Genomic DNA, 24,157 nt, shown 5'->3' with positions numbered 1-24,157 from the left:
GAAGATCTGATTAGGAAATGGTGAACATAACTTAGTGATGCTAAAGCTGCAAGTATGCAAACCTACAATATTCAACACGAAGCCACAAGGGCGACGAGGAATTCAATTATCACTGTCCTCACAATGAATATCACAAGAGACACTCGAGTCGCTGATGAGATTTGAAGAGACCTTGAATAAAATTCATGTAATTCAGTTACAGCTGACCTGCTGACTATCTAATGTAATTCAGAGTGGAGATGTTGGTCAACATAAACACAAGGGTTCTATCAGATTTTATATACTGTGCTGCAGGAATAAATGGGAGATGGAGTGACAATACAGACCAAGCAAAGACAACAGAGGATTCAAGCACGACTGAAACACCTGAGCTCCAACATCACATTTTGAAATGTGTCCCTGCAAATGTATTTTCCTAAGATATTCAGGGAGTAACTTTCCTTGAATGAGGAAGTCAGAAAAGCTTAAACACCTCTCTAGTTATTCATGTTGGACAAATATGATTAACACCTCTGGGTTTGGAGAGAAGGATGGAGAGCTGGGTGGGATTTTTCCTCCCAAAGAAAGAGCAGCTTGTGTCTATGCTGCGATTTGAGGAATGTAATGCCAAAGTATGCAAGATGTAGTGACAGAATCAATAAATGTCAAAGCATCAAAATATATAGTCATATACAAGTACCAACCCAACATTATGAATGTAATAAAGTTCTAACTAGGAGATATAATGATAGTTTTCAGAATATTTTGTTTTTGAGAGCGAAACAAGGAGCTTCATTCACCTCCATGGGACACTGGTGTTGGGCTGTAGGGTGGACATCTGAATGCCATTAAGTCCTCATTCCAAGTGCATGGATGTTTTCTAATATTTAGATCCCAGAGATTTAAGATATTTGTTAAAATATGGTATAAGCTATGTTTTAATTAGCAACAATGTGCATCTCCATCTGAACAGGTTTGGCCTTAAAAAAGTTGTTTTTCTTTTGACCAAAATTTGCACTTTCTTTTAGCATTTATGTTTAACCATGTAATCTGGTTATTTGAGGGTTTACGTTGAGCTTACTGATTAGCATTTTACACCACTGTAGCAGGTTTAGGCCAACTATGCAAAATGTAGGTTTGATTTTTGCTAGTTGATGTTCCATAAAACTTCATCCAAAAAAAACAAAAAAAAAAACATGGATTCTAAAGATAAATACTGGACTCCCTCTACTGGCATGAGGGCACAGTACAACCAGTTTATTTGGTCTAACAGAACATCAGTTTGCTCTTGACACTTTGGTGACCTGCTCAAGTGTCACACCAAATAACAAGGTGTTCCTCCAGAGAGAAAGATGAAGATAAAACAACCTGACAGGTTTAGATCTGGGTCAACAGGAGACAGCTAAGTTTGTTTTCCCCTCAGTGCAAAAACAAAAAGAGAGGAAAAAAACTAAAATGTGACCTACAGTAGAAAAACACAATTAAAACTGTAACTAACTGACTAACTGTAGAGAGATAGAAACTAAAATTAAATAAAGCAAAGATGGAGTAATGAAATTTACCCAATGTCAGTTTGCACAGCTGGAAAACAATAATCAAACTTCTGTGAAATCAAACTGTCCACTTAGGAAGCAACACTGATTGACAATCAATTCCCCATGCTGTCATGCAAATGGAATAGACAACAGGTGGAAAATATTGGCTATTAGCAAGACATACTCCATAAAGGAGTGGTTCTGCAGGTGGGGTCCATAGACCACTTCTCAGTACCTATGTGTTCTGGTTGATGTTTTGGTCACTTATGAACTTTGGTGGTGCTTTTACACTTGTGGTAACATGAGACGGACTCTACCACCCACACAAGTGGCCCAGGTATTGCAGCTCATCCAGGCTGGCACATCAATGCGTGCTGTGGCAAGAAGGTTTGCTGTCAGTCAGCGTAGAGTCCAGAGGGTGGAGGTGCTAGCAGGAGAAAGGCCAGTACATCAGGAAACATGGAGGAGGCTGTGGGAGGGCAACAACCCAGCAGCAGCCAGGCACCTTCACCTTTATGCAAGGAGAAACAGGAGGAGCACTGCCAGAGCCAAAAATGACTTCCAGTAGGCCACAAATGTGTATGTCTGCACAAATGGTTAGAAACTGACTCCATGAGGATGGTATGAGGGCTCCACATCCATAGATGGGGGGGGTGGGGGGGGGGTTGTGCTCACAGCCCAACACTGTGTAGGATGCTTGGCATTTGCCAGAGAACACCAGGATTGACCAATTTGTTACTTGCACCATGTGCTCTTCACAGATGAAAGCAGGTTTACATTGAGCACATGTGACAGACACGGTGGATAGCAATCTGCTGCCTGCAACATCCTTCAGCATGACTGCTTTCGCAGTGGGTCAGTAATGGTTTAGGGTTGCATATTTTTGAAAGGGGCTGCACACCCCTCCATGTGCTCAACAGAGGTAGCATGACAGGCATTAGGCACCATGCTGAGATCGACAGACCCCTTGTGAGACCATATGCTGGTGCGGTTGGCCCTGGGTTCCTCCCAATGCAGGACAATGCTAGACCTCATGGCTGCAGTGTGTCAGCTGTTCTGGCAAGATGAAGACATTGAAGCTATGGACTGGCCTGTCGCTCCCGAGACCTAAATCCGATTGGGCACATCTGGGACATCATGTCTAGATCCACAAACATCATGTTGCACCAGACTGTCCCAGAAGTTAGCGGATACTTTAGTCCAGGTCTGGAAAGAGATCGCTCCGTAGACCATCTGCTAACTGATCAGGAGCATGCAAAGGTATTGCAGTGAGGTCACAGGCACATGGAGGCCACAGACAATACTGAGCCTCATTTGATCAGGTTTAAGGACATCACATCAAAGTTGGATCAGCATGTAGTGCATATTACCACTTTAAATGTGTCTCCAAATCGAGGCCTCCATTGGTTAAAACAGTTGATCTCCATTGATTTTTGTTGTCAGCACAATCTTCTTTATACAAAACAAGGTATTCAATGAGAACAGGTCATTCATTCAGATCTAGGATGTTGTTTGAGACATCCCTTTATTTTTAAGCAATGTAAAATGGTGAACATTATTTTTTATAAAGCTGTTTTTATTGCTGTTTATTATCAAAAGTTATATACAATAAAAAAAGACTTAACTACAGATACAAAGATGACGTAACAATTCATGATCCTACAACAGTAAAACTTTACACGTTGTTCTGATTATTCACTACAGCCACTTTATCACAGCATCATTTAAACAAAATCAACTTTTTTCATGATACAAACAGAACAACTTAGACCCATTTGTTTCAAAATCAACTCAAACACTGTTGTGATTTCCTGTTTTAGTCCAACAGCAGATCTTCCCATGTTTCATATGGGTGTGTGTGCGTGTTGGGAGGACGAGGGAGAGGCCGCGGCATTAGAGGACAGTGAGGGGGGAGGCGGCAGGGGAGTGCCGGAAGAGGAGGAAGAGTTGGAGGCTGACGATGCGGAGGCAGCAGCAGCAGCTGATGAAGACGTCTCATTCATGCTGCTGTGAGTGATGAAGCGCAGACGAAGCTTCATCGCTGGGCGAAGAGTCATGATGATTTTCTCCACCTGGACGGAACGTGAGGAAGATGATGAGTTGTTTGAATCTAACCTCTTTATTCTATACTCTGGTGTAAATTAGAATAGGAGACAAAAAGCCCAGAGTTTACCTCCTCCTAGCTAACTGAAAAAAGCATTTTTTTTTTAAATAATGGAAGACTTATTAAGTCCTAAAGCACGACTGGAAACTTTTTCTGTGTCAAGTCTCAAAATCCATAAGGTGTCATGTGATAAGAGATGGCTGATACCCCTTAGTGTTTAAAGAACAAAGGGAACCAGCCTCACCTGCTCCTTCACACTGTCCCCAGTGTACATGTATTTGATGTGATAGAGAAAATCACAGATGGGGTCCATATAGCTGAGATGTTGGCAGTGCTGGTCGACAGCTTGCAGCATCTCATAGAATGCCACCCCAATCTGAAACACAAACGGATTCACATGAGTATGAAACTCTAAATGAGAGAACGATCCTATTAAGGTACATATTAGCCATTTATAGTGTGGAATCATACCTCCAGCATGCATCGCGTCCTCTCTTGCTGAAAGCGCTGTAGGAACGGCCCCACCAGGTGATACACATAGAGTAACTGGAACTCTGTCTGGACGATGGGCTTCAGGGTCTCTGACAGGAATCTGCACAAACAGAAGTGCTGCATCAAATGTGACCAAGGACAGGATACCAGATGATGGAAGAGAAGGTAGGAACGTTACTTGGGGATAAGAGAGAGCTGTCCGATGGATGAGTGGTGCCAGACGGCGTGGGTCAAGGCCAGCACGTAGCTGCAGTTCATTTCGCTGTAGCTTTGGTGGCAGGCAGTGAAGTCCAGCAGGGCAAAGGGATACCCCGCCCACTCAGTCTCTGATGTCAGAGCCGGAGAGCTGAGCACAGAGACGATGCGGTCATGGAGAACGATCCAGTAGGGTTCCTGCAGAAATTGAGGTTTTAAAGACTTGTTTGATTAAGGGAAGCGTAAAATGATGATTTATCTTTGGCGGGTTTTTCTTACAGGAAGCGCAGTGATCACCAGTCCAATGGCATTCATCCAAGCTGTGATGTTCTCCCTGGGAACCAGAGGTTGACTAAAAGGTGAAAAAGATTTCAATCTCAACCAAACAAGCAATGTTTGATGTCGTTTACTAAAGAAGCAGTTGGATGGTTTACAAATGACTGCATTCAATAAGACATATGACTTAATCAAGGACCAATTAGGTTCAATTCTCCACCAATTGAAGCTTTTCTCATCTAAGATAGAATATTGTGTTTTACTGCTTTAAACACATTTAAAGATTTTTGTCAAGAAAACAAAAGCAGCTCTATCATCCACTACTTACTTTAGATGGAAAATAAACAAACCCTACTCATTACCTTAACCTACATTAGACCAGCTTAGCCAAGTTAGAGCTTACTAGAATAGGTGTCTACTTCCAAAACTGTCTTTTTATACCTGATCCTAGTTTTCAATGAGCAGACACATTTTATTAAACAGCTGAAGCTCTTTTCCAGCTTTATTTTTAAAAAAGATTTTATATTATTGGTACAGAGACTCACTTCTACCTTCTAACCATTTTCTTCTATGCCCATCACCTCAGCTGCTTGTTTTATGTATGATAGAAAGAGATTCTGGGGAAATTTCTGTTGGTATGGGAACAGTGAAATAAAAAAAATCAATGGTTTTAATGGATTTTAGAAGTTGGAGTTAAAAGAGAAAAGAAAAAAGTGTGATATAAATTTAAATGTAAAATCCGATGCCCAGGAGAATCTTAAATCTGAACTTCATCCGCAAAATATTTTAACCTTCAATTAATTAGTGCTTTGCCGTTTTATGCAATTTACAGTTGCGTTGTTTAACCTTTAACTAAAATGAAAAATCATAAAACATAATCTTAGATGAAATTCACAATGATTATTGTGTTTTATATATTTGCTTTTTACCTCTTCAGTACAACATTGAGCAAAGCATTGCCAACATCTTTTCCCGGTACGGCCAAGGCCATCAGCTCCACGCAGGTGACATGCAGGGCGTGAGCTGCAGGGTTGGGGAACTCATTGAACCTCCAGTCACAGTTTGGGAAGGGTCCGGGCGACTTCCCTGCCATGGGTGGGGGCGAAGGTTAAGGAGGGTTAACATGGAGACGGTGGTTTATTGAAAAAAGCAGCATGAGGGGAAATCCCTGAGACTGGTTTGATCTGGGTTGTAGACAATTCTAACACGTTGGGGCACCATAAACAAAATTGACTTTTAATTGCTGCTAAAACCTATCAAGGGAGACATACTATTAGGAGTAATGGCTGTATTAGCCAAGCGTCCCAGAGCCCTGTGCACTTTTCCATTAACCTGCATCAGCCTCATCTTGTTATGGTGATGGATCTGTCTGAGGTTATTAAAGGATATTATCCACAAGGCGCCCAATCAGTTTGCAGTAGTAGGTGTCATCCGGTATCCAAACGTTGTCCTCCCTGGGGTTCATGCCAAATTTTAAATAGGTCTCACTCAGACACCATCCTGGGGTTCGGTTGTCCTAAAAAAAACAAAAGCTTCACGTTTAATCGATGCCATTAATAATAAACAGTAACATCTGCGTCACTCTGCCTGCCTTTAGCGAGGAAATGATGGCGTGAACCAGCTTCCTCTTCAGGTTGGTTCTATCTCTCAGATGTCGTTCGTAGTAGTGAAGGGTGTTGTACAGGTACGTCACGGGGCGGTCTGTACACAGTGGATGTTTGCAAATAAAAACACGGTTTCATTGAAATACTACAATGTCTCACTGATCTTCCCCCAGCAGACAGGCGGTCTCCCTCACCGTGGAACTTGTACAGCCCGCCCAGGTGATCGAGCAGCGTTTCCAGGGACTTGGAGACGGGGAGGAGCTCCAGGAAGCGGTGGATGACGATGTCGAAGACGGGCAGGAAGCGCAGACAAACGTTACCAAAGTAGATGGGCAGGTACTGAGGCTGCAGCTGCAAGGGGGGGCTCACTTGTTCCGCAAGACCCTCGAAGTATAATTTCTCGGGGTATTTCTAATTTTTTTAAAAAGACAAAGGAAACAATAAGTTGTTTAACATCCATTTGCTGTTGACATAATCTTAGGTTTTAGCTCCATCTTTTATCTTCTCCACATTTAACAACTAAAAACTAGTTTTTTAGACTGATTTCTAAGTCTGTGTTTTTAAATGTATGGAAACTAAAGACGGCCAATGATATAAGAGATGTAGTTGTCTTTTTTTTACATTTAAAGTCAAAATGTTAATTCTAACATTTCTTAAGTATAAAGTCACAACATAATATCAGCAGAATAAAATGAAAAAGGCACTACTAGCATAACAATCCTCTGTGTTTGTTAAGCAGATAATGTTTACGTTTCTTCTTGTAATATCACTTCACTCTCATTATTATTGCTTTTTTTCGTGCAATAATATGACTTTATTGTCAAACTAAAAAAATCCACTTTGCATGGCCCATTGGAGTCATCTGCAGGTTTCAATGTTTCAATTAAAAGTTTAACTTTAAAACCTTTTTATTTACCTTTATGATTTCAACTGATTTGAATCACAAACAGTGTAATAGTAACCTAGAATCTTTATAATATGCAGCATGAGGTAATATAACAAGTAAAACTAGAGGCTGGCTGCATGGGAGGATGAAGATACAGCAGGATGCATTAACAGATTAATTTTTTTTGTTTTGTTTTCAAAACCTGAATCATTTCCAGATTTAGCATTTTGATGAAAAATAATGATAATTAAAAAAAAAATGTAAGCAGAAACCTTGTGGTAGTTCATGTGTTTGTTATGCCAGTCGCTCTGCAGCCAGTGCTCAGGAGCGTTCTCCTTCACGAAATCATTGACTCGGTTCCTGAAGTCATTCGGCTTCAACAGAAGGAGCTGGATTATGAAGTAGCAAACCTGTGCCTCGTTCCCCTCGTGGCTTCGCATTGCCTAAAAAACAAGAACAATAAACAGTGAACTTATAGGGGAAAGCTTGCATAAAAAAAATGCTACATTTCTCTATATTTTCTCACCAGACACAGGATCAGTCTGTCCAGGGTGACTATGTTATACTTCCAGACCATGTCATTTAGGATTTCAATGCACTTGTTGAGCTGCTGTCCCCCAGCTGAAGTCGAGAATTCATAGACGAGGAAGTCTGCAAATGTCCGCACGTGTGCCACCAGCGCACGAGCTCCTATGCGCTCCAAAACCCTGACGTGAAGGAAAAAAAAACATGTAATGATTTAGTTGATGAGATCAGGTGCTTTCTTCTTTCAAACAGCGCCTTCAGACCTGAATCCAATCTGGTTTATGCGATCCGTCTCCAAAAGCATCTTCCATAGCAGACACAGGAACAGGGGAGGCGAGCCTTGCATGGAGAAGTGGGTGATGATGTCATTCTCGTTGGCCATTGACTTCCACTTCCTGTATTCCTCCTCCACGTTCTTCTTCAGGTTGAAGCGGGACTCCTGAGGAACATTGTTCTGCTTGAAGAACGCCTGGAGGACAAACAGGGTGTTATTTAGCATGAATTGATTGTTTAATCAACGCAGTGGCAGCAGAGAGATGGTTTCCCACCTGCAGAGGAGCTGGGAAGCAGGACAGAGTGTGTGACGCCCAGTTGTGAGGTGTAAAACTCATAATGGTCTGGAGGATGTCTTTACACCAGGTGCCCTGAATGGAGTCTGAGCCGGTGAAAAAATCTACAGGGATACAGACCAGTTTAGAAAACATGTCACCATGAAGAAACCAGAGCAAATAGACTGGAGCGTACCGGTCACATGTGTGGCTCTGGCTAGTGTGAGAATCAAAGCTCGGTTTAGCTCCTCAGACTCTGCAGACAGAACCGTCTTCGGGTCATTGAGGAAGCGGGTGAACTGGGGCTGCACCTCTGAACTCCCCAAAGCTGTGATCAGCCGTAAAGCAGTGCTCTCAACACTGACGGAACAGACACAACATTTCAACAAAGTTAATAGTAAAAAAAAGCAAACTTTTGTTTATTTGGGGCTTTTTTTAACGAAGAACTGCACATTACCATCATAATGCAAAAATAGATTAAGTCTTTTTCATAACAAAGTAAACTAGTGTATAGTAACGTGTTAGAAACTCAATTTACTAAATAAAACGGATAATATAGATCAATTTCACACAGACTGATGGATTTTAGCCTTTTTTTTCCTTTTATTAATGAAGAGTGCTTAAGGCTCACAGTGATTTCTAAAGATTAAAATATAATAGACTAATGAAGAAACATTTTATAACAGAAATGTGGACTTAATGCAGTTTTATTTTTAGGTTTTTCACAAAACCAGAATGCATTTTTCAGGTAACTGAGTTTTCAGAACATATTAAGGGAAAAGTATAAATTTTACAAAGTTTCAAATCACATGTTATAATCCATCTAAAAGACTTGGAATCCTTTTTTTTTTTCCTCCACACAACTTATATACCAACCACATTGTTACTCCTCTTAAACCAAATATTTGCTGTTACCATGGCAACGTTAATGATCAACAGTATTGACTAAAAGGTGTTTTTATGATCCAAGAACTCAACTAGAACAAGTTCTTTATTATCCTTTATGGCTGCCACTTTTTCATTCAACCATCTTAGTGTTTTATATTTTAAAATGGCTCACTTCTTAGAAAAACAACCCGGCAGGTAGAAAAATAAGGTATTTATACATGTATTAGATATTATAATATGTTAAAGTACTGAGGTTACCACAGATGCAGTTGGTTCTGATTGGTCTGGGGCACTGCAGCTAGGCTGTGTAGGTGACTTAGTAGCTGAACCCTGTAGTGCGGCTGGATGTGATGCATCCTGTAGCTGAACATCTCCAGTAACGTGTGAAGGATTCCCCACGCGTGAGATTTAAACACATTTGGAAGCAACTGACCTGAAAAGATAAATTTCATTGTTTATCTTTGCTCACTTACATTTATTTCTGATCACACTGCAACATTTTCACCTTAAAAGCTTCACTTAGCAGCTAAAAAATGTTTTCCACCTAAATGACAGTGCTAATAAATAATAACATGATTGTTGCCACCACCATGTTAAACATGGCGTTTGTCAATATTTAGCAGATTATGCAATACTTTTTTTTTTTTAAATGCAACATTAAACAATAATTTTGTGGATGAAATGTGAAAATCGAAAAAGTTTCATTAATTTCATTATCAATCTAGCAGAGCTCCTTATAAATTTTAAACAAAGTAAACATTTACTTATAAATCCCTTGATGCCCAACGATTCGATCTCCATGTAGACCAAAAGCCTGCTGTATGTTTCCACAAGCGCCGGCGCCAGGGCGAGGCTGGACTTGGCGTGGGCCAGTTTGATCACACGTGTGGCGATGCTGTGGATCAGGCTGCAGACAGACAGGCATACATGCAAGTTAAAGAAAAACAAATCAAACCCACGGTTTGCTTATTTGTTTTTCTACTACCTCATTTTAGCATGCACAGTGAGCGAGTCCAGCAAGTTCATGGGCAGCGGTGTGACCGATCCGGACGCCATGCAGCTGGTGCCAGGCAGGTTGATCCTCATGGATCCGTTTCCATAGATGGTCTCCACCAGGACGCCCATTGGCAGCGAGAAGCAGTCAGAGTTGGTGCTGTATGCGTTACACAGCAAGGCGATCTTATAATCCGACATTCCCAGGGTTTTGTTCCGTACCGACTGCTGGAGAAACCTAAGATGATTAAAATTAGAAAACTGACGGTCAACTAAGGCACTCATTGACTTTTAGGGGCTTCATATGTTAACTATACATACTCATGGTGCAGCTTGAGAGAGTACGGGATGTCTATCTGCTTTTTGGAGTTGTCGTTCTGAGCTTTACGGTTCAGGTGGATCCAGATGCAGGTCATGGCGAAGGAATGGGTTGACTGAGGCTTACTAATGTCAGGAACTGGTATACACTAAAAATAAAAATAAAAAACAGCACTAAAGATACTGTGAAGCTCTGCTGTTATCTACATAAAACTACCATGAAATAAATTAAGAGTTAAATCTTGTTCTTGAGCCAAAGAAAGGCAAATGAAAGAGTGATTTACTTTAATTTACCTCTTTTTCTGGATAAAGCAGGTCAAACAGCTTCATGACCGGCAAGAAGTCAGCTAGGGCGTTCTTCTGAATGCTGCCGGATATGAACTGCAGCAGGACCCACATCAGGTGATCCCTTCCTTTAATAAGGCCTCTGCCTGCAAGCTGGGAAAAGAGAATAACTAAGGAGCAGGAGGAGGATATAAAAAAAACTAGAATGTATTTTCTAATCCATGTCATTTAGCCTTTTTAAGTAATTAAACATTTTGATAAAACAAAAAACGACAGTAGGCTGATTGAGCTTTAGTTTAAAGTCCTCCCTCTATGATGTGTTCTGTAACTTGGTTCCCAAATATTTTTTTAATTGTTTTTTCATTATTTTGCCCTTTTTAAAAAAAATAAATTTTTAAGAATTTCAACTAGCATTTCTCTGGCTTACTACTCAAAAATAATGAGGCTCTAATAACACCGACTACACTAAGGAATGCAAGAATACAATCGTAAATCATTGAGATCATTTCAATGTATCATGATAAATAATTGCTTTGTTTATCATAATAGACCTGAAATCAATTCATAAAAAATTATAACACTGACTTAGACTGGATGATCCAGCAGTAAATATAATCTCAGACAATCTTTTTGTTTGTATTCTATAAATAAGAAACAGTGGTTGGTAAAACTGTTCATAGGTAGAAATATTTCTCTCCTCAGTGATAAATCAAATATAGAAATATGGTAAAAAAAAAAAAGGTTATTCTATTTTTTTTTTTTTAATGAATGTAATATTTAATGATTCAGTAAGCGATCAATCATGTCAAATAAATCGTAAATAACAGATTGTTGAAACAATACCCAACTAATCTTAAAATCAAATAATTTGAGAACCCATACAGAGCAGTGATTTAGCAAAAACATTAGACAAATTAACAAAAATAGATCTACACATTTTGCACTCATGAGGAAAAAATAAAGAAATAAAACCCACAATCTCCTGCAGCAGTATAGCTAGAACTTTCTTCTATCAGATTATTCAATAAAATAAAATAAAAAAGAGTCAATAAATGTATCAATTCACAAAATAATCCTCATTTAAAGCACTAACCAAAATAAAATTCAAATTTTTTCCTCACTTTTCATGACTTATAAATATAATAAAATAAAACTGAGCTGGACAGATCTCCTCATAAGACATGAAAACCATAAGCTTTAGAAATCAAGTAATCAGTAACGGCAAAGGTTCACTGTTCTTTGTTGAGAAATCAATTTATATTTGCAGTAATGAAGACACGTTCAGCAACGTTGGATACCTTACCTTCTGATGTAAAGAAAGCACCATGTGAGGGAAGCTTGCAAACTGAAACAGCACAAAGAAGATGAGCTGGGAGGAGAGGTGCTGCCACAGTAACTGGCTGGTCCCTCCGATGTCGGCGTCGAAATGTTCCTCCGTCTCTGAGCGCTCCATGGCGTACACCACCAGGTCCACCAGCTGCTCCTCCAGCACCGGGCATCGCTGCTTCTGCTGCAAGGTGAGGAGTGGAGCGTTAAAGGGCGAAGGACCACGTCAGCAAGGGCACAAGAATAATGGTCCAACTACACTAAAGTTTGACATGCCACAGCCATTATCGAACACACGGATGTACGAAATATACATTTTTCCCTCTCATGCAGGACCCATATCTCATTGGGGTTAAACTGTAGCTCCATTGTGGCGCACAGCTTCTCTCATCCCCAACTTTGTTCTTGAAAGCTAAACTAAATTCCCATGTCAATATTAGTGCACAGATACATCATCATATTTGGACTGTTCTGTACGGCATAAACAAAAAGAAACTGACCTGCTTAGCTACTATGGGATCATTTCTGCACAATTAATCATTATTTAAAAGCCAAACGGTAAAACTAATGTTTGATACAAGCAGATTTAAATTCTCCTGCATGAAAGTACTGACTTTTATTTTTCAACATAGTTACATATGAAAATTATATGTTATAATATTGTTTGGGGTATATGGATAATTTAGAGAAAAGGTAGGGAAAAATTTGAACTAAAGAGTAAAAACAGGAAAGAATGAGAATTATAAAAAGATCAGGGATTACTGGGGCAGAGAGGAAGACGGATAGAGGGACGTTGAAGCCCCAAACTGAGAATCAGTTTATGCACAACATCTACAAAACCCATTTGACCCCTTAGTTAACCAATATATCTAAAGCTGCAGATATTTTCTTTTATTTTTTCAAAGAGCTTTTAATTGGCAATTTATAAATGTGTTTTTTCTTTATTTGCCAGACTGGTTTATTCTTTGAAAAATACTTTTTTTTCGTTAAATTAAAACATATCTCAGTTGGGCTCCTATTCAATTCATTTCTAAAGTCTTGTTTAATTGGAAAACACAGAATAAATTAATGCTTTTAAATATTAGTGAAGAGCTTAGAGCGTTGAGGGTTGCTGGTTCACAGACCTTTAAGGAGGTAGATAAGATGTGTTTCCCATGTAAGTATTGATAACACAGAATTAAGGAAATTGGCGGATCCCTACATGGCATCAACAAAGGATTTTTTATTAAAATTATCCAGATTAGGATATCCTACAAGTTACCTTTGCTTACTTTCAGTAAGTTTTTGGACTCATTTAACCTTTTTTTCTGGTTTTTGATATTACTATAATACGGTTAGTACTTAGTAAAGCCCCTAAATGTTGCAGCATAAAGTTTAGAAGTAATGGAACCGTTATATTGGCCTTCACAAGAAGAGATGCCATCCAAAACAATTTCTCAGTTTTCAAGGTAAAATCTGAATTCACATCCTCCTGACAGATTAGAAGGAGCAAACATCTGGAGGTGGAAGTTCTTACTCAACTCAGATAAAGATTGGTTTAAACAGCACAGCACAACAAAACACAGCACAGCACAGCAACCAGTCAGAAAGGTGCAACACGCTCTTGCATGCAGCCAGAGGAGGAAGAGGGGAGATTTGGAGGAAGAGGAGGAGGCTGTCCTTAGCTGTCTCACAAACATTTTTGTTGTTTTTTACTTCTGATCCAGCTGTTGGTACAACCTCCCTTCATGCTCACAAAAGGAGAAGAGAAAGCAACAAAGGGACAGAGAAAAAGGAGGTGCAGCTTCTGTGGATATGCTGAAAATCACCCACATTGTTACTCTAGATTAAAAGCTCTATCATCTCAATCACTGAACATCTTAAAGAGAGCTGATAAACAACAACAACCCATCAAATCCACTGAATTAAACCAGAGCAAAGCTGCTACAACGGTTTGATCGACACTCATTGGTCACAGACAAATGTGTCTGATCAGCTATTTGATTTGACCTTCAAACCACCTGTACATCTAACGTCATCCTGTATCATGCCTCCAGGTCACAAGCCTCCACACAGACGCATAACAGGCTCCAAACAGCTCGTCCCCTTTGTTTAGAGCATTTTATTACATTGTTGTACCGTCGGTCAAAGATCAGCCAAATAGCAACAAGCATTCAATCCCTGACCTCTGTAACAAAAACAACCAAATACTTCAAAGTAACTGAGATGCTGAATTTTTCTTCTCCTGCCTTAAAAGCTCTACAACAAACTAGTCAAGTGGAAAGGTTTATTCAAATAATTCCTTGCTTTTTATTGGGGCAACTATACCATGGTTTTGGGCGACTTCTTTTAGCATCTTGCAGTCCGCTTTTAGAGTTATCTCACTTGTACCACCAGATCTGTGAGGTTATTTTACATGCCCTCCTCTTCTAGACGGTTGTACATTAAAGTAATCAATTTTAAGAGAGAACTTTTAAGTTGCTAAAATCTAAAAGAGAAATTTTCACTCATAATGAAATGTTTAAACTCTGGGAATCTAGATACTTTATATATTTTAACAGAGCCAACTTCCTGCTCCTCCTCTCACCTTAACATAGTTTTAGATCCATCTCTGCTTCCTCTTTGTCTTTTTATATAATCAGGTTTAGTCTCTGTCTAAAGGTCACAACCACAGCGGCTATTTATTACCTTCTGCAAGCTTGTAGGAATCTATTACATGTTAACAGATGCAGAAATCAGACAGAAGATAAGTCCTAAGTGTTGAGGTTTTGAAAACCAGTTTTGCCCAGGTTGGCATGACAAAGAAACGGCACACAAGGACCTTGCTGACGACAAGCAAGCACCAGACTACATCCACACATGCAGTGCAACAGCACCTGAAATGTCAACAGCAGGGTTTCAAGTCGAAAATAAGAAATATCAAGCTTGTTATCTGGAAGTAAGTGTGCAAATGTCTGACCGAGGATAACCTAGAGATTTCTATAAGAGATAAGCAGGATCTAGACAGGGTTGAAACTGAAAATCTTACCATTATTATTATTGTTTTTGGATATAAAGGGATATCCCAAAAGCTGTATAATGAGCATTAACAATAAACTCAAGAAAAATGCATTGAGAAGCACAAACTCAATGAGAAGGAGTTACTGTTTCTATGGGGAATGACACACATTTAACAAAAACTTTATTTATATAAATTGTATACGAGTATAAATATATAAAGAAGTGAGAATCTAATTCTCTAGAAAAGCAAAGTTGTTAGAGACTTAGCGGCTTGCAGCTGGAGAGCTGAATACCTCGGCTTGCCAGAAGACGTTAGAAATCAGATAAAAATGAAGATCTTACTCTTATCATTTGTTGGTCTATTGCAAAGATTCTCCTCTAATTACCTATAGGTTACTGGCTATAATAAAAAAAAATTGTTCACATTTGAGGGAATATGAACACGGCCTAAAAGTGGAATCATCCTTCTGCTGTTTCAACACTTAACCCTTCTGCGTCCATTTCAAGCACTGTTGCATTTCTGATTTGCTCAATTAGACTTTCTTTCTTTATCCACCCTTTTTTTGTCACCTCTAGCACACATTTGTGCCTTAAAAAATAAACAAACAAAATTAAGCATCTGGAGAGCTGGTTAGTTGGCAGGTCGTGTAACCAGACGAGGAACAACGACATACCTGGGCAATGTTCAGAGTCTAGAGAGCGCATGGCAGAGAGACAGACAAACACGGGAGACAACCAGAGGACAAAAAGAGAGAGAAACGGGAAGGAAACCAAGTAAACAAATAGGACAGGGAAGGGGGAGAGACAGAGAGAAAGTGGTGACTAAGGAGCTACAAGAAGGATGTTCACGGTTCGTTCAGCACAGTTAACTCAGCCGCTTCACATTTACAGACAGGTTCTTGTTGACTGAATCTCAATGGAGACCTGCATGCTGCATTAATCATAGATTGCTGTCGTTTCCACACTGTTTGGGCAGAGTGAGGAATGAACCTGAGTGATCTGGGCTGAACTGAAACCAGATGAACCCAACCAGGAATAACCGACATTAAGTGCATTATGGGACAAGCTCAGAGCGTTGCATTATGTGGCTTTCAACAGCTGTATGGGGAGGGTAATACAAGAAAAAAATGGGAAGACAAGCAAAGATAAAAATGACCAAAGACAGATGGAGAAAGGGATTAAGAAGAAATAAATACATTTGCTGGAATGTAAAAAAGAAATAAACAGAATAAACAGAAATAAATTGATATTGAACAAAAAAAAAATGAAAAAAGGGAATAATGTGGAAGTAAAGGAAAATATGGAGAGACTGTTTTACCTGTTTGTTGAGTCCCAACATGTTGCACACCATCTCTCTGGAGTACGGCTGCTCGAGCACATAGCGGAGCAACCCTGTCTGAGGCTCAAACAGGTCCTACACAACATAAAGAGAGGCTTTCTTCAGAAAAAGCAAAACAGAATACCCTTTGATTTAAAATGGCAGGAACCTGCAAAGGCATCAAAATCCCTTTTTTAATTCAAAATTCTGGACTATGACCTCAAATCCCACAAAAATGGGAAAATGTGAAAAATGTCCAGGGGTATGAATACTTTTGTACAATGCTCAGGTGTTGTGTATATTGCCGTTACTTTGTCATAAGGCAGCATGCCCCTCAGAGGGAAGCGAAGCGTTGTGGGGTCTAACTTCCAGGAGTTGCAGATGGCACCGCTGTTATTCACCACCGGTAACAGACTACACCGTCCTGCCAATACACAAGGGCACACAGGTTGAATACTAATCAAAAACTGAAGGAAATGTAATAGAAGAGTAATAATGCAGCTTTATAAATCGTAACCAGACAATCGCATTGAACAGAGATTCGCCTGAAATCACACCATTAGGTTCAATAAGAAGTAAGGAAGAAATGGATTTAAATAAAAGAAAGATGTTTAACAGAGTATGATATGATGTAAGCAGCAGTTTTAGATAGATAATAGGACTATATAATTTACATTCGGATAAAACAGCAAAGATTTTTCTGCTCTAGATCAGGTTACAGCTTGGCTTCATCCATATTAAAATGGCACCTTCCTTTGGCGTCGAACTTCACACTTAAATCATTGTTTAACTAACAGCAAACACACCTAACTTATCTGATTTATAGATTTATCTTAGGACAATACCAGTTGCAGATCCTCCGCCTTGTTCTCAAACAAGCGGAGGACGATGTGTAAAGTCAGTTTCTTTGCAAATAGTGAACCCAAATAGGGGCTTATTTTGCTGTAAGATTGAATGAGAGGCTGAATTCATTGTGTTTAATTTATAAAGTAGTAGTTGTAGAAAAAAAAATCTACTCTAAAGATTTCACACCACTGGTCAGAGACGTTTCCCCTGCCACACCTTATATTTTTACTGAAAAACCAGATAAGATAACGACCATGAAGGATGGTTTGATGTGACACAATAGCGGCAACGGCCTGCTGTAAGCAAGAGTAGATATTTATTATTCCACTTAGTTTTATCCCTGTTAATCTGGGATTCTACTTATTTAGAATAAACTAAAAAATTTTTTTTACAATTCATAGGCAACAATTTTCTAAAGCAAAACAAAAGATTTTGAGGGTAACTGATTAAAATCTTGCATATTTTAGACCTCATCAGTGCCTTACCGCATATAGAGTTGATTCTGGCTGTCGGTCGAAAACTGTCCACAAAGTCTGATATCAAACTGCCTAAAAGCTAAAAATGAGAACAAAAACAACATAAAAACAAATGTTATTTATGCCATCACAAATCCCACCCTACTCAAAAGCGGATTTATAACAGTGCCGCACAATAAATCAAACATATCAATGTATGAAATATTCAAAAAAACTAAATCAACAAATATTTAAACAGACAATGAAAACAGATTTGTTTCTATCCTAGGAGGTCTAGACTGAGGTCTTTCAACATCTGTGGAGCTATAATGAAGATACATGTGTTGGCTAGTGTAGTCATGTGTTGGGGCAGCTGTCTGATGGTGAGGCCTTCATTAGGAAGCAGAGGGAGCTTTCTGACGGTGGGGTCAGAGAGAAAGATAGTCTCCAAAATAAAGACTATTCTCGTCTTTCTCCGTCATCCTCTCCAAAATGAGATGCAGCCTCAGCAGCTCATTCAGCAACAGGCTGAGAATGCAGAGGTGGATCATTGACTCTAAATGATGCTTAGCGATGGCAATCTAATTATTACTTAATACTCTTTTTAGATTTATTTTTTAACCTGTTCATTTTAGAGTTATGTCTTTTTATTTTTTATTGCAGGACTTTTACTCTTTTGATGCTTTCTATTCTGTTGCACCCTGTAACAAAAGGAAATTTCCTTTTGAGGATTTAAAAAAAAGGTAGTTTCTATCTTATTCTAATGCAAATGGATCATTGAATTCCCATTTTGCATGCATATCTGATTTTAAAAGCACCAAAGATGCTGAAGGTCATCAAAGCTATTGAAGGATGAGAAAAATCTGGATTTATTACATTCAACATATTTAAGTGATTTTCTAACATCCCACAAGTTCAGGCTTTAAAGACACATTTACCCAGTGTGAGAGTTGTCCCTCTGGGTAGAGTTTCCTGATTTCTGTGACAGCAAAGTAGGCTGGCAGCAGGCAGGCATTTCTGTCCAGAATATATTCAACCACCTTTAACAGAAGCAGATATAAAGGTTAAAAGGTGACATGTTTGTGGTGTTTACAAAAATAAAAGCCCTGAAACATGTAAAGATCCAAGTGATTCAAGTACCTCTCTAGCTGCCAGAAGCTGCTGCACAATAGCTGAGCTGACAGTGGTGGGGATGGTCTGGATTTTATCCAGAACAGCTTTCAGCAGATCACGGACGCCCTGGATTAAAAAAAATCAACATATAGCCCCTAAAGAAGCACTTCAGTTTTAAAAAACTCACTCTACAAAAAAAATAAAAAATAAATTAAAAAATGAGGTAATAGCTCCTTATCGTGGATGCTTTTGTGTGTCAGTGACCTTGTAGTCCACACCTCCGATGATCTTGCGGATAAGTTTGAAAGTTAATGCCCACAGTCGAGTCCTTTCCCACTCCAAGCTGTCAGAACTAATCAAGGCAACACACACCATCCTAAAAAAAAGACATTTCAGATTAATTACACGCTAATTAAACTGGTAACTAGGAATTACGGGGGACTTTTGCGTGCTGACCTTGGCGGTAACAAACTGGTCTCCACAGCCATGGCCAGACAGTCGTAGAGGAAGGAGATCCTTTTTGGACTGTGCTGACTGTGGATAAACCGCACTATCCATTGCACACACTGCTCATGGGACTCCTGCAGAAAGACAGAGAGCCAGTTAAAGAAGGTTGCTTTTGTGGCTGGATGGTGTTTAAATTTGCACATATAAAGACCTGTGGCAGAGTTCCCCAATACTGTCTGAAGGCTCCAAGACAGCTTATCAGTTTAGTCCTTTCATCCTCTGGAGTATCCATGAACATCCTAAAAAAAAAAAAACTCCGGACTTATAGCATGCACCTTTGAATAACACGTTGCATATTCCTGGTCTGGCCACATATAAAACACTTACTAACTCAATTTAAGCTTTGATAAATAAACTTGTACAGCGGTAAAGTATTAATAACTCTTGAATGTTTTCACATTTTCTCAAGTCACAACCAGAAACTTAAGTGTGCATGTATTTTATTGGTATGTTTTATAATAGACCAAAATAAAGTAGTATTTTAATGAGATGAGGAAAGTTCTTTCTTAAGAAGACCAATCTCAGAGGTAGGATTTGTGTTTCTTTTGCAGCCTTGCAGCAGATTTCTTAAAGCCTGGGGTAAATGTACACATCTAGATACTGGAACCTTGGCTTCTTTTCTTTCAGATCTTCCTCAGAGTCTTAACAGACTTAGACTTTGACAGTTACATTTTCTATTAAGAACAGATCAGATTAAATAATTTTTTTCTGTCACAATTATTCACTGCTTTTTCATTAACATAAAGCGCAAATAAAATGCATGAACGTCGTGCAAGAACAAAATCTAAAAAGCTGCATGCAAATTATACATATAGAGAAACGGGTGTCCTACAATTGGAGACTTACCCTGCAAAAGCCTCTTCTATTATCTCAGTTTTCTGAAAAAAAGGACAAAAACAAACTTAGAATCACAGCCTTTACCTTTTAGCAATATGCTTTATGGAGGTAATTGGGCTTGCATAAACATAGAGAAAACAATATGCTTTACTTGTCCTAAAACACTTAATCCTGTAGTTTTTTGGGAAGGAAAATTCCCACCGGTTAATAAATGCGCAAAGACATTGTAGTATTCATGCAATAGCAAATAACTACACAGAAAATGTTTTTATGTTTCCATTTTTAAATCTATATCGAAATCAAGTTTTGCATTTCTTTAAAAGGCTAGCATGAACTGGAATGCTAACAGATGTTAGCTCGTCAGAAATCCCGTAATAAAGAAGCGTTTTACCACAACATCCTCGAAGATGCTCTGGAGCTGCGTTTCCATCGAAAGTGCCATGTCTGTCGCTTTAATTATAAATAATTTTCAGCCAAACATCACAGTGATCAAATTGATTACTCCATTACAGGAGCGCACAGTTGTCTGCCAGCTAAAGGCTAACCACTGTGCTACGACTAAAACAATCCGGACGCTTTTGCGGCACATGCAAAAATTGTTCCGCCTTTTTTATTGTTTGTTTTCTTTTTTATTGTTTGTTTTTTCTTTTAAAGGTGTTAAATATTTAATACGTCTTTGACCATATCGATTAATTGAACAGAACTTAAATTACGAAAATTAATGCTTCCTTTTTTTGTATTATTATTTTTTCAATGTTAAAAACGGATTAAACATTGACCAGTGGGCACTGGTTCTTCTAGAAACTACTCTTTCTGTTAAGTCTTTATGCTTAAAAAAATAACATGTACGAATTTGTTTTATTTCTGAAGTTTTTCTGCTGTCATCTGATGTTACTGCTTCAAACTTTGATAAACTATTTAAGAAATTCATGTTCATAACCATTACCAGCAGCCCATCAAACTGTTAACAGTGGATGAAAACAGTGAAACGGTTAAAATGGCTCTGAAGACTCTTGATTCGGAACTGATATTAAGATATCCAATTATTGCAAAAACAAGGAACCAAGGTTTTCGAGGACAACCTTGAATCATATTAAATGCAGGGCAAATGTATATCAAATTTGATCTAAAGTGGAATCGTTGTAAAGGTGGCACACAAACTGATACATTTTAAGCGTTAAATCCAGCTATGCTGAATCCTGTCATTAATAGGCTACTATATAACTTTCACTTTTTTTTTCACCCTTAGCCAATCATTGGCCACCCCTGTGGTCACCCCTACCATTATTTTCCCCCTCTAATACAGACCGTGGCAGCAGTAATAGGCCTACTCTCAAGTGGAATATTAAAAACATTTAAAATTTTCACATATTAGCAATTACTTGACAACAAAAACCCTTTGGTTAATTATGCACATCAATATACTAACATTAAAGATGATAAGTGCAGAATTCATGCTCTTCAGAAGTAGGTGATCTTTATGGGGTAAAAAGAAAATAATCTGTCTCTGCAGGTCATCTAAGAGTCTTCAGTAAAATTACTGATAACTATTTTAATAAAACCTATTAAATAATCAATTTATGTAGATATAAGTACTTGTAAATATCAATTTTATGCAGAATGATTATTGTAAAAGTAGGTAAGTAATGAAAATGGAAATGATGTTTGCCCCAGAACTCAACCCTGAAAGAATTGTATCCACTATACCTTTTATCTTGAGAGCACAGATGTTTAAATATTTATGCGTCTATTTGTCAGCAAAAGTTGTAGAAAGGTATAGTTTTTCTTTATTTAGAAAATATGGATGTTGTGCCCATTCATTTTCTTGTTGTAGATTGACCCTGAGGTCCTGGCCACCCTTATAAAAATTGTCTGGCTACGCCTTTGGTTACCGATTATATTTTCAGTTTAAGTTGCACTTTTATGCGGAAGAGGATTAGGGCAACTGAAAAAAAAAAAAAAGTTAACTGATTTTACTTTAATCTCAGAATTCTGACTTTAATCTCCGAATTCTGACTTAAATGTCAGAATTCTCACTTTTTTTCTCACAATTCTGATTTTAATCTTACAATTCTGACTGAATTCTGACAGCTAACAAACATGTTAGCATAAAGTCATAGCCATGTCTGTTTTAGACACTAAACTAGCTCTCTGATTTGAATCACCTTCTGCTCTTCGTTTAATGAAATAGCATTACCGAGGACCCCTTGGGAACGTAAAAAGTCGTCTAATTCCATCATTTTCCACCAATGTGTTACTGGCCCTCAAACAACTCACATCTTTGTCAGTGAAGCTGAGTGCTCCCACATCTCTTCCTTTATAGTGCCCATCTACATTAAGATCCAAAAGTCTGAGATTAAAGTCAGAATTCTGAGATTAAAGTCAGAATTCTGAGAAAAAAGTCAGAATTCTCAGATTAAAGTCAAAATCCTGAAAAAAGTAAGAATTCTGAAATTAAAGTGAGAATTCTGAAATTTAAGATTTAAGAATTCTGACTTTTTTTTTTTTTTTTTTTTTTTTTTTACTGGCCCTAATCCTCTTCCGTACTTTTAACTATTAATTCACGCGCTGGTTTGATTTAATGCTCCATTTAGAAGGAGCAGCGGTTTATGAACGCATAATTGCTGTTTCATAGAAAAGGCTGTGAACTTGGCTGGGAAACGAGACGGAAGTAGAGAAGAAAAAAAAGGCCGCATTGCTAAGTAGGGGACGGTCTGAAAGCTCAGGGCTACACCTGCTCAGGTGCTCAAACCAGAGAGGCCGCATTCCTTATGGCCAACACGGAAACCTGTCAGCGGGAATTATTTAGTTTTTAGATGCAGTTTCCAAAGGCAGCGACAGCTACCATCTCAGAGAGAAACTTTCTCTTTTATATTTTTATACAGGGGCTGTCAATTTGCCTCTGATCATTTCTTTGAAGTTAGAAGAAGGATCTGTTCTCAGACAGGTGTCTCATTTGGGATTTATATCCGCCGATTTCTTGGGAAAAAATGACCTCTCCGGACCATGATGTGGACTGAGCTGCTTTTTCTTTGCCTTTCTGTTCTGCATTGCGCAGGTATGATCAACTGGAAATTATTAACCTTTTTAATGAGGTTGGGTCTGTGGTTTGGGGTCTCTTGTTTTCATAAATAAAAGAAAGCTTTACAGGTGAGGGCTTCACACCGTAATGTTTGTAAAAGCTGACTCAATTGTTCCAGTCTGTAAATCTGATTGGCCAAGCATCTGTTTAGTTTGGTTTCTATAGTTTTACTATATTTATTGAAAATAAAAACGCAGTCATAAAACTCTATAAATATTGTAATTGCGAATTTGTTAGAAGTCAAGCAGAAATGGCAAGATATTGTCACAAACAGGAGGGAATTTTTATAAAAAGCTTAACTTAACAGTAAACAATGAACAAATTTCCCTGCTTTTATTTATTTATTTATCAACTTTTTCTGCATTCAAACTAGGAAAGACAATCATATGTACTGACTTCTTGTGGAGGTGCAAGAAATTTAAATACCCCGCAAAATGTTTTGTCAAAGGAGCCTTTGAGGGAAAAATTACACATGACCAAACAGAAAATGGTTTTAATCCCTGTAAATAATAGAAAATGTAGGCCTGCTTAAAAATTAAAGGGAGAAGTTATGAGATAAAAGTTTGCATTTTGATTTTTCTCACAGTTTGTTGGCCTAAGCAGCACTTAAATAATCCTTTACTACACAGAGGAGAGCTGGATGGTCTTTCATATCTTAACATATAATATTTGACCTACTATACAACTTATTTCATTTACATTTATGGTAAAAACTATCAAGATTTGGTAGATCTAGGTAGTCTTCAGTGTCTTACTTCCCCAAACATATGTCTCTTAATTTATTACAGTGTGATTAACAGATGGTAACTTAAATGCTGGATCAGTTTTTTATTCAGTGTGTTTCCTATATGAAAACATTTATTTCTTCTTTTGAACAAATGCAGCTTCAATGAGTCCTTTAAAAACCAGATTGATCTTAATTTTCTTGGTGGAACGTAAAGATTTTATGAGGGGGCAAACTTATCAGAGCAGAGGAAAGTTCAACAATGTTGGTTACATTCTCGGCAGATGACAGCAGCGGGTTTTACTTTCTGTTACCATTAAGGTGTGGTAAAGTGGTTTACTG

The 24,157-nt window shown here is 38.4% G+C and overlaps 2 protein-coding genes across 4 annotated transcripts in view; one reads left to right on the top strand and one right to left on the bottom strand.

Moving 5' to 3' along the window:
* Positions 1-3,036: 3,036 nt before the first annotated feature.
* med23 (mediator complex subunit 23) lies at positions 3,037-20,561 on the bottom strand. 3 transcript variants are annotated; one of them, XM_015393936.1, is made up of 31 exons: positions 20,401-20,561; positions 20,019-20,050; positions 19,324-19,411; positions 19,122-19,246; positions 18,930-19,041; positions 18,693-18,791; positions 18,491-18,592; positions 17,583-17,652; positions 16,563-16,675; positions 16,252-16,347; positions 15,608-15,625; positions 11,932-12,138; positions 10,638-10,781; positions 10,347-10,492; positions 10,018-10,263; positions 9,797-9,939; positions 9,291-9,465; positions 8,341-8,504; positions 8,145-8,269; positions 7,860-8,065; positions 7,598-7,778; positions 7,344-7,514; positions 6,380-6,596; positions 6,173-6,282; positions 5,971-6,097; positions 5,511-5,676; positions 4,585-4,657; positions 4,289-4,503; positions 4,090-4,210; positions 3,863-3,994; positions 3,037-3,586 (listed from the first exon to the last, which is right to left on the bottom strand). In XM_015393936.1, the coding sequence occupies exons 1-31, from the start codon at positions 20,449-20,451 to the stop codon at positions 3,359-3,361; spliced, it is 4,203 nt and encodes a 1,400-aa protein (XP_015249422.1). In that variant the 5' UTR covers positions 20,452-20,561; the 3' UTR covers positions 3,037-3,358. The 3 variants fall into 3 exon arrangements, with proteins under 3 accessions (XP_015249422.1, XP_015249424.1, XP_015249423.1); XM_015393938.1 differs by having other exon boundaries at positions 4,585-4,639; XM_015393937.1 differs by lacking the exon at positions 15,608-15,625 and having other exon boundaries at positions 3,038-3,586.
* A 2,251-nt stretch (positions 20,562-22,812) lies between these two features.
* Positions 22,813-24,157, top strand: part of LOC107096995 — a 10,071-nt gene continuing 8,726 nt past the window's right edge. Inside the window, exon 1 of the mRNA XM_015393940.1 lies at positions 22,813-23,067. Coding sequence (XP_015249426.1) covers positions 23,016-23,067 — 52 coding nt within the window. The 5' untranslated portion in view covers positions 22,813-23,015. The remainder of the gene's footprint in view (positions 23,068-24,157) is intronic.

Source organism: Cyprinodon variegatus, unplaced genomic scaffold (genome assembly GCF_000732505.1).
Source record: "Cyprinodon variegatus isolate N-32 unplaced genomic scaffold, C_variegatus-1.0 Scaffold664, whole genome shotgun sequence".
In the NCBI taxonomy this organism is placed as follows: domain Eukaryota; kingdom Metazoa; phylum Chordata; class Actinopteri; order Cyprinodontiformes; family Cyprinodontidae; genus Cyprinodon; species Cyprinodon variegatus.
Note: the sequence above shows the minus strand (reverse complement) of the source record. Positions and strands in the feature narration are given on the sequence as shown.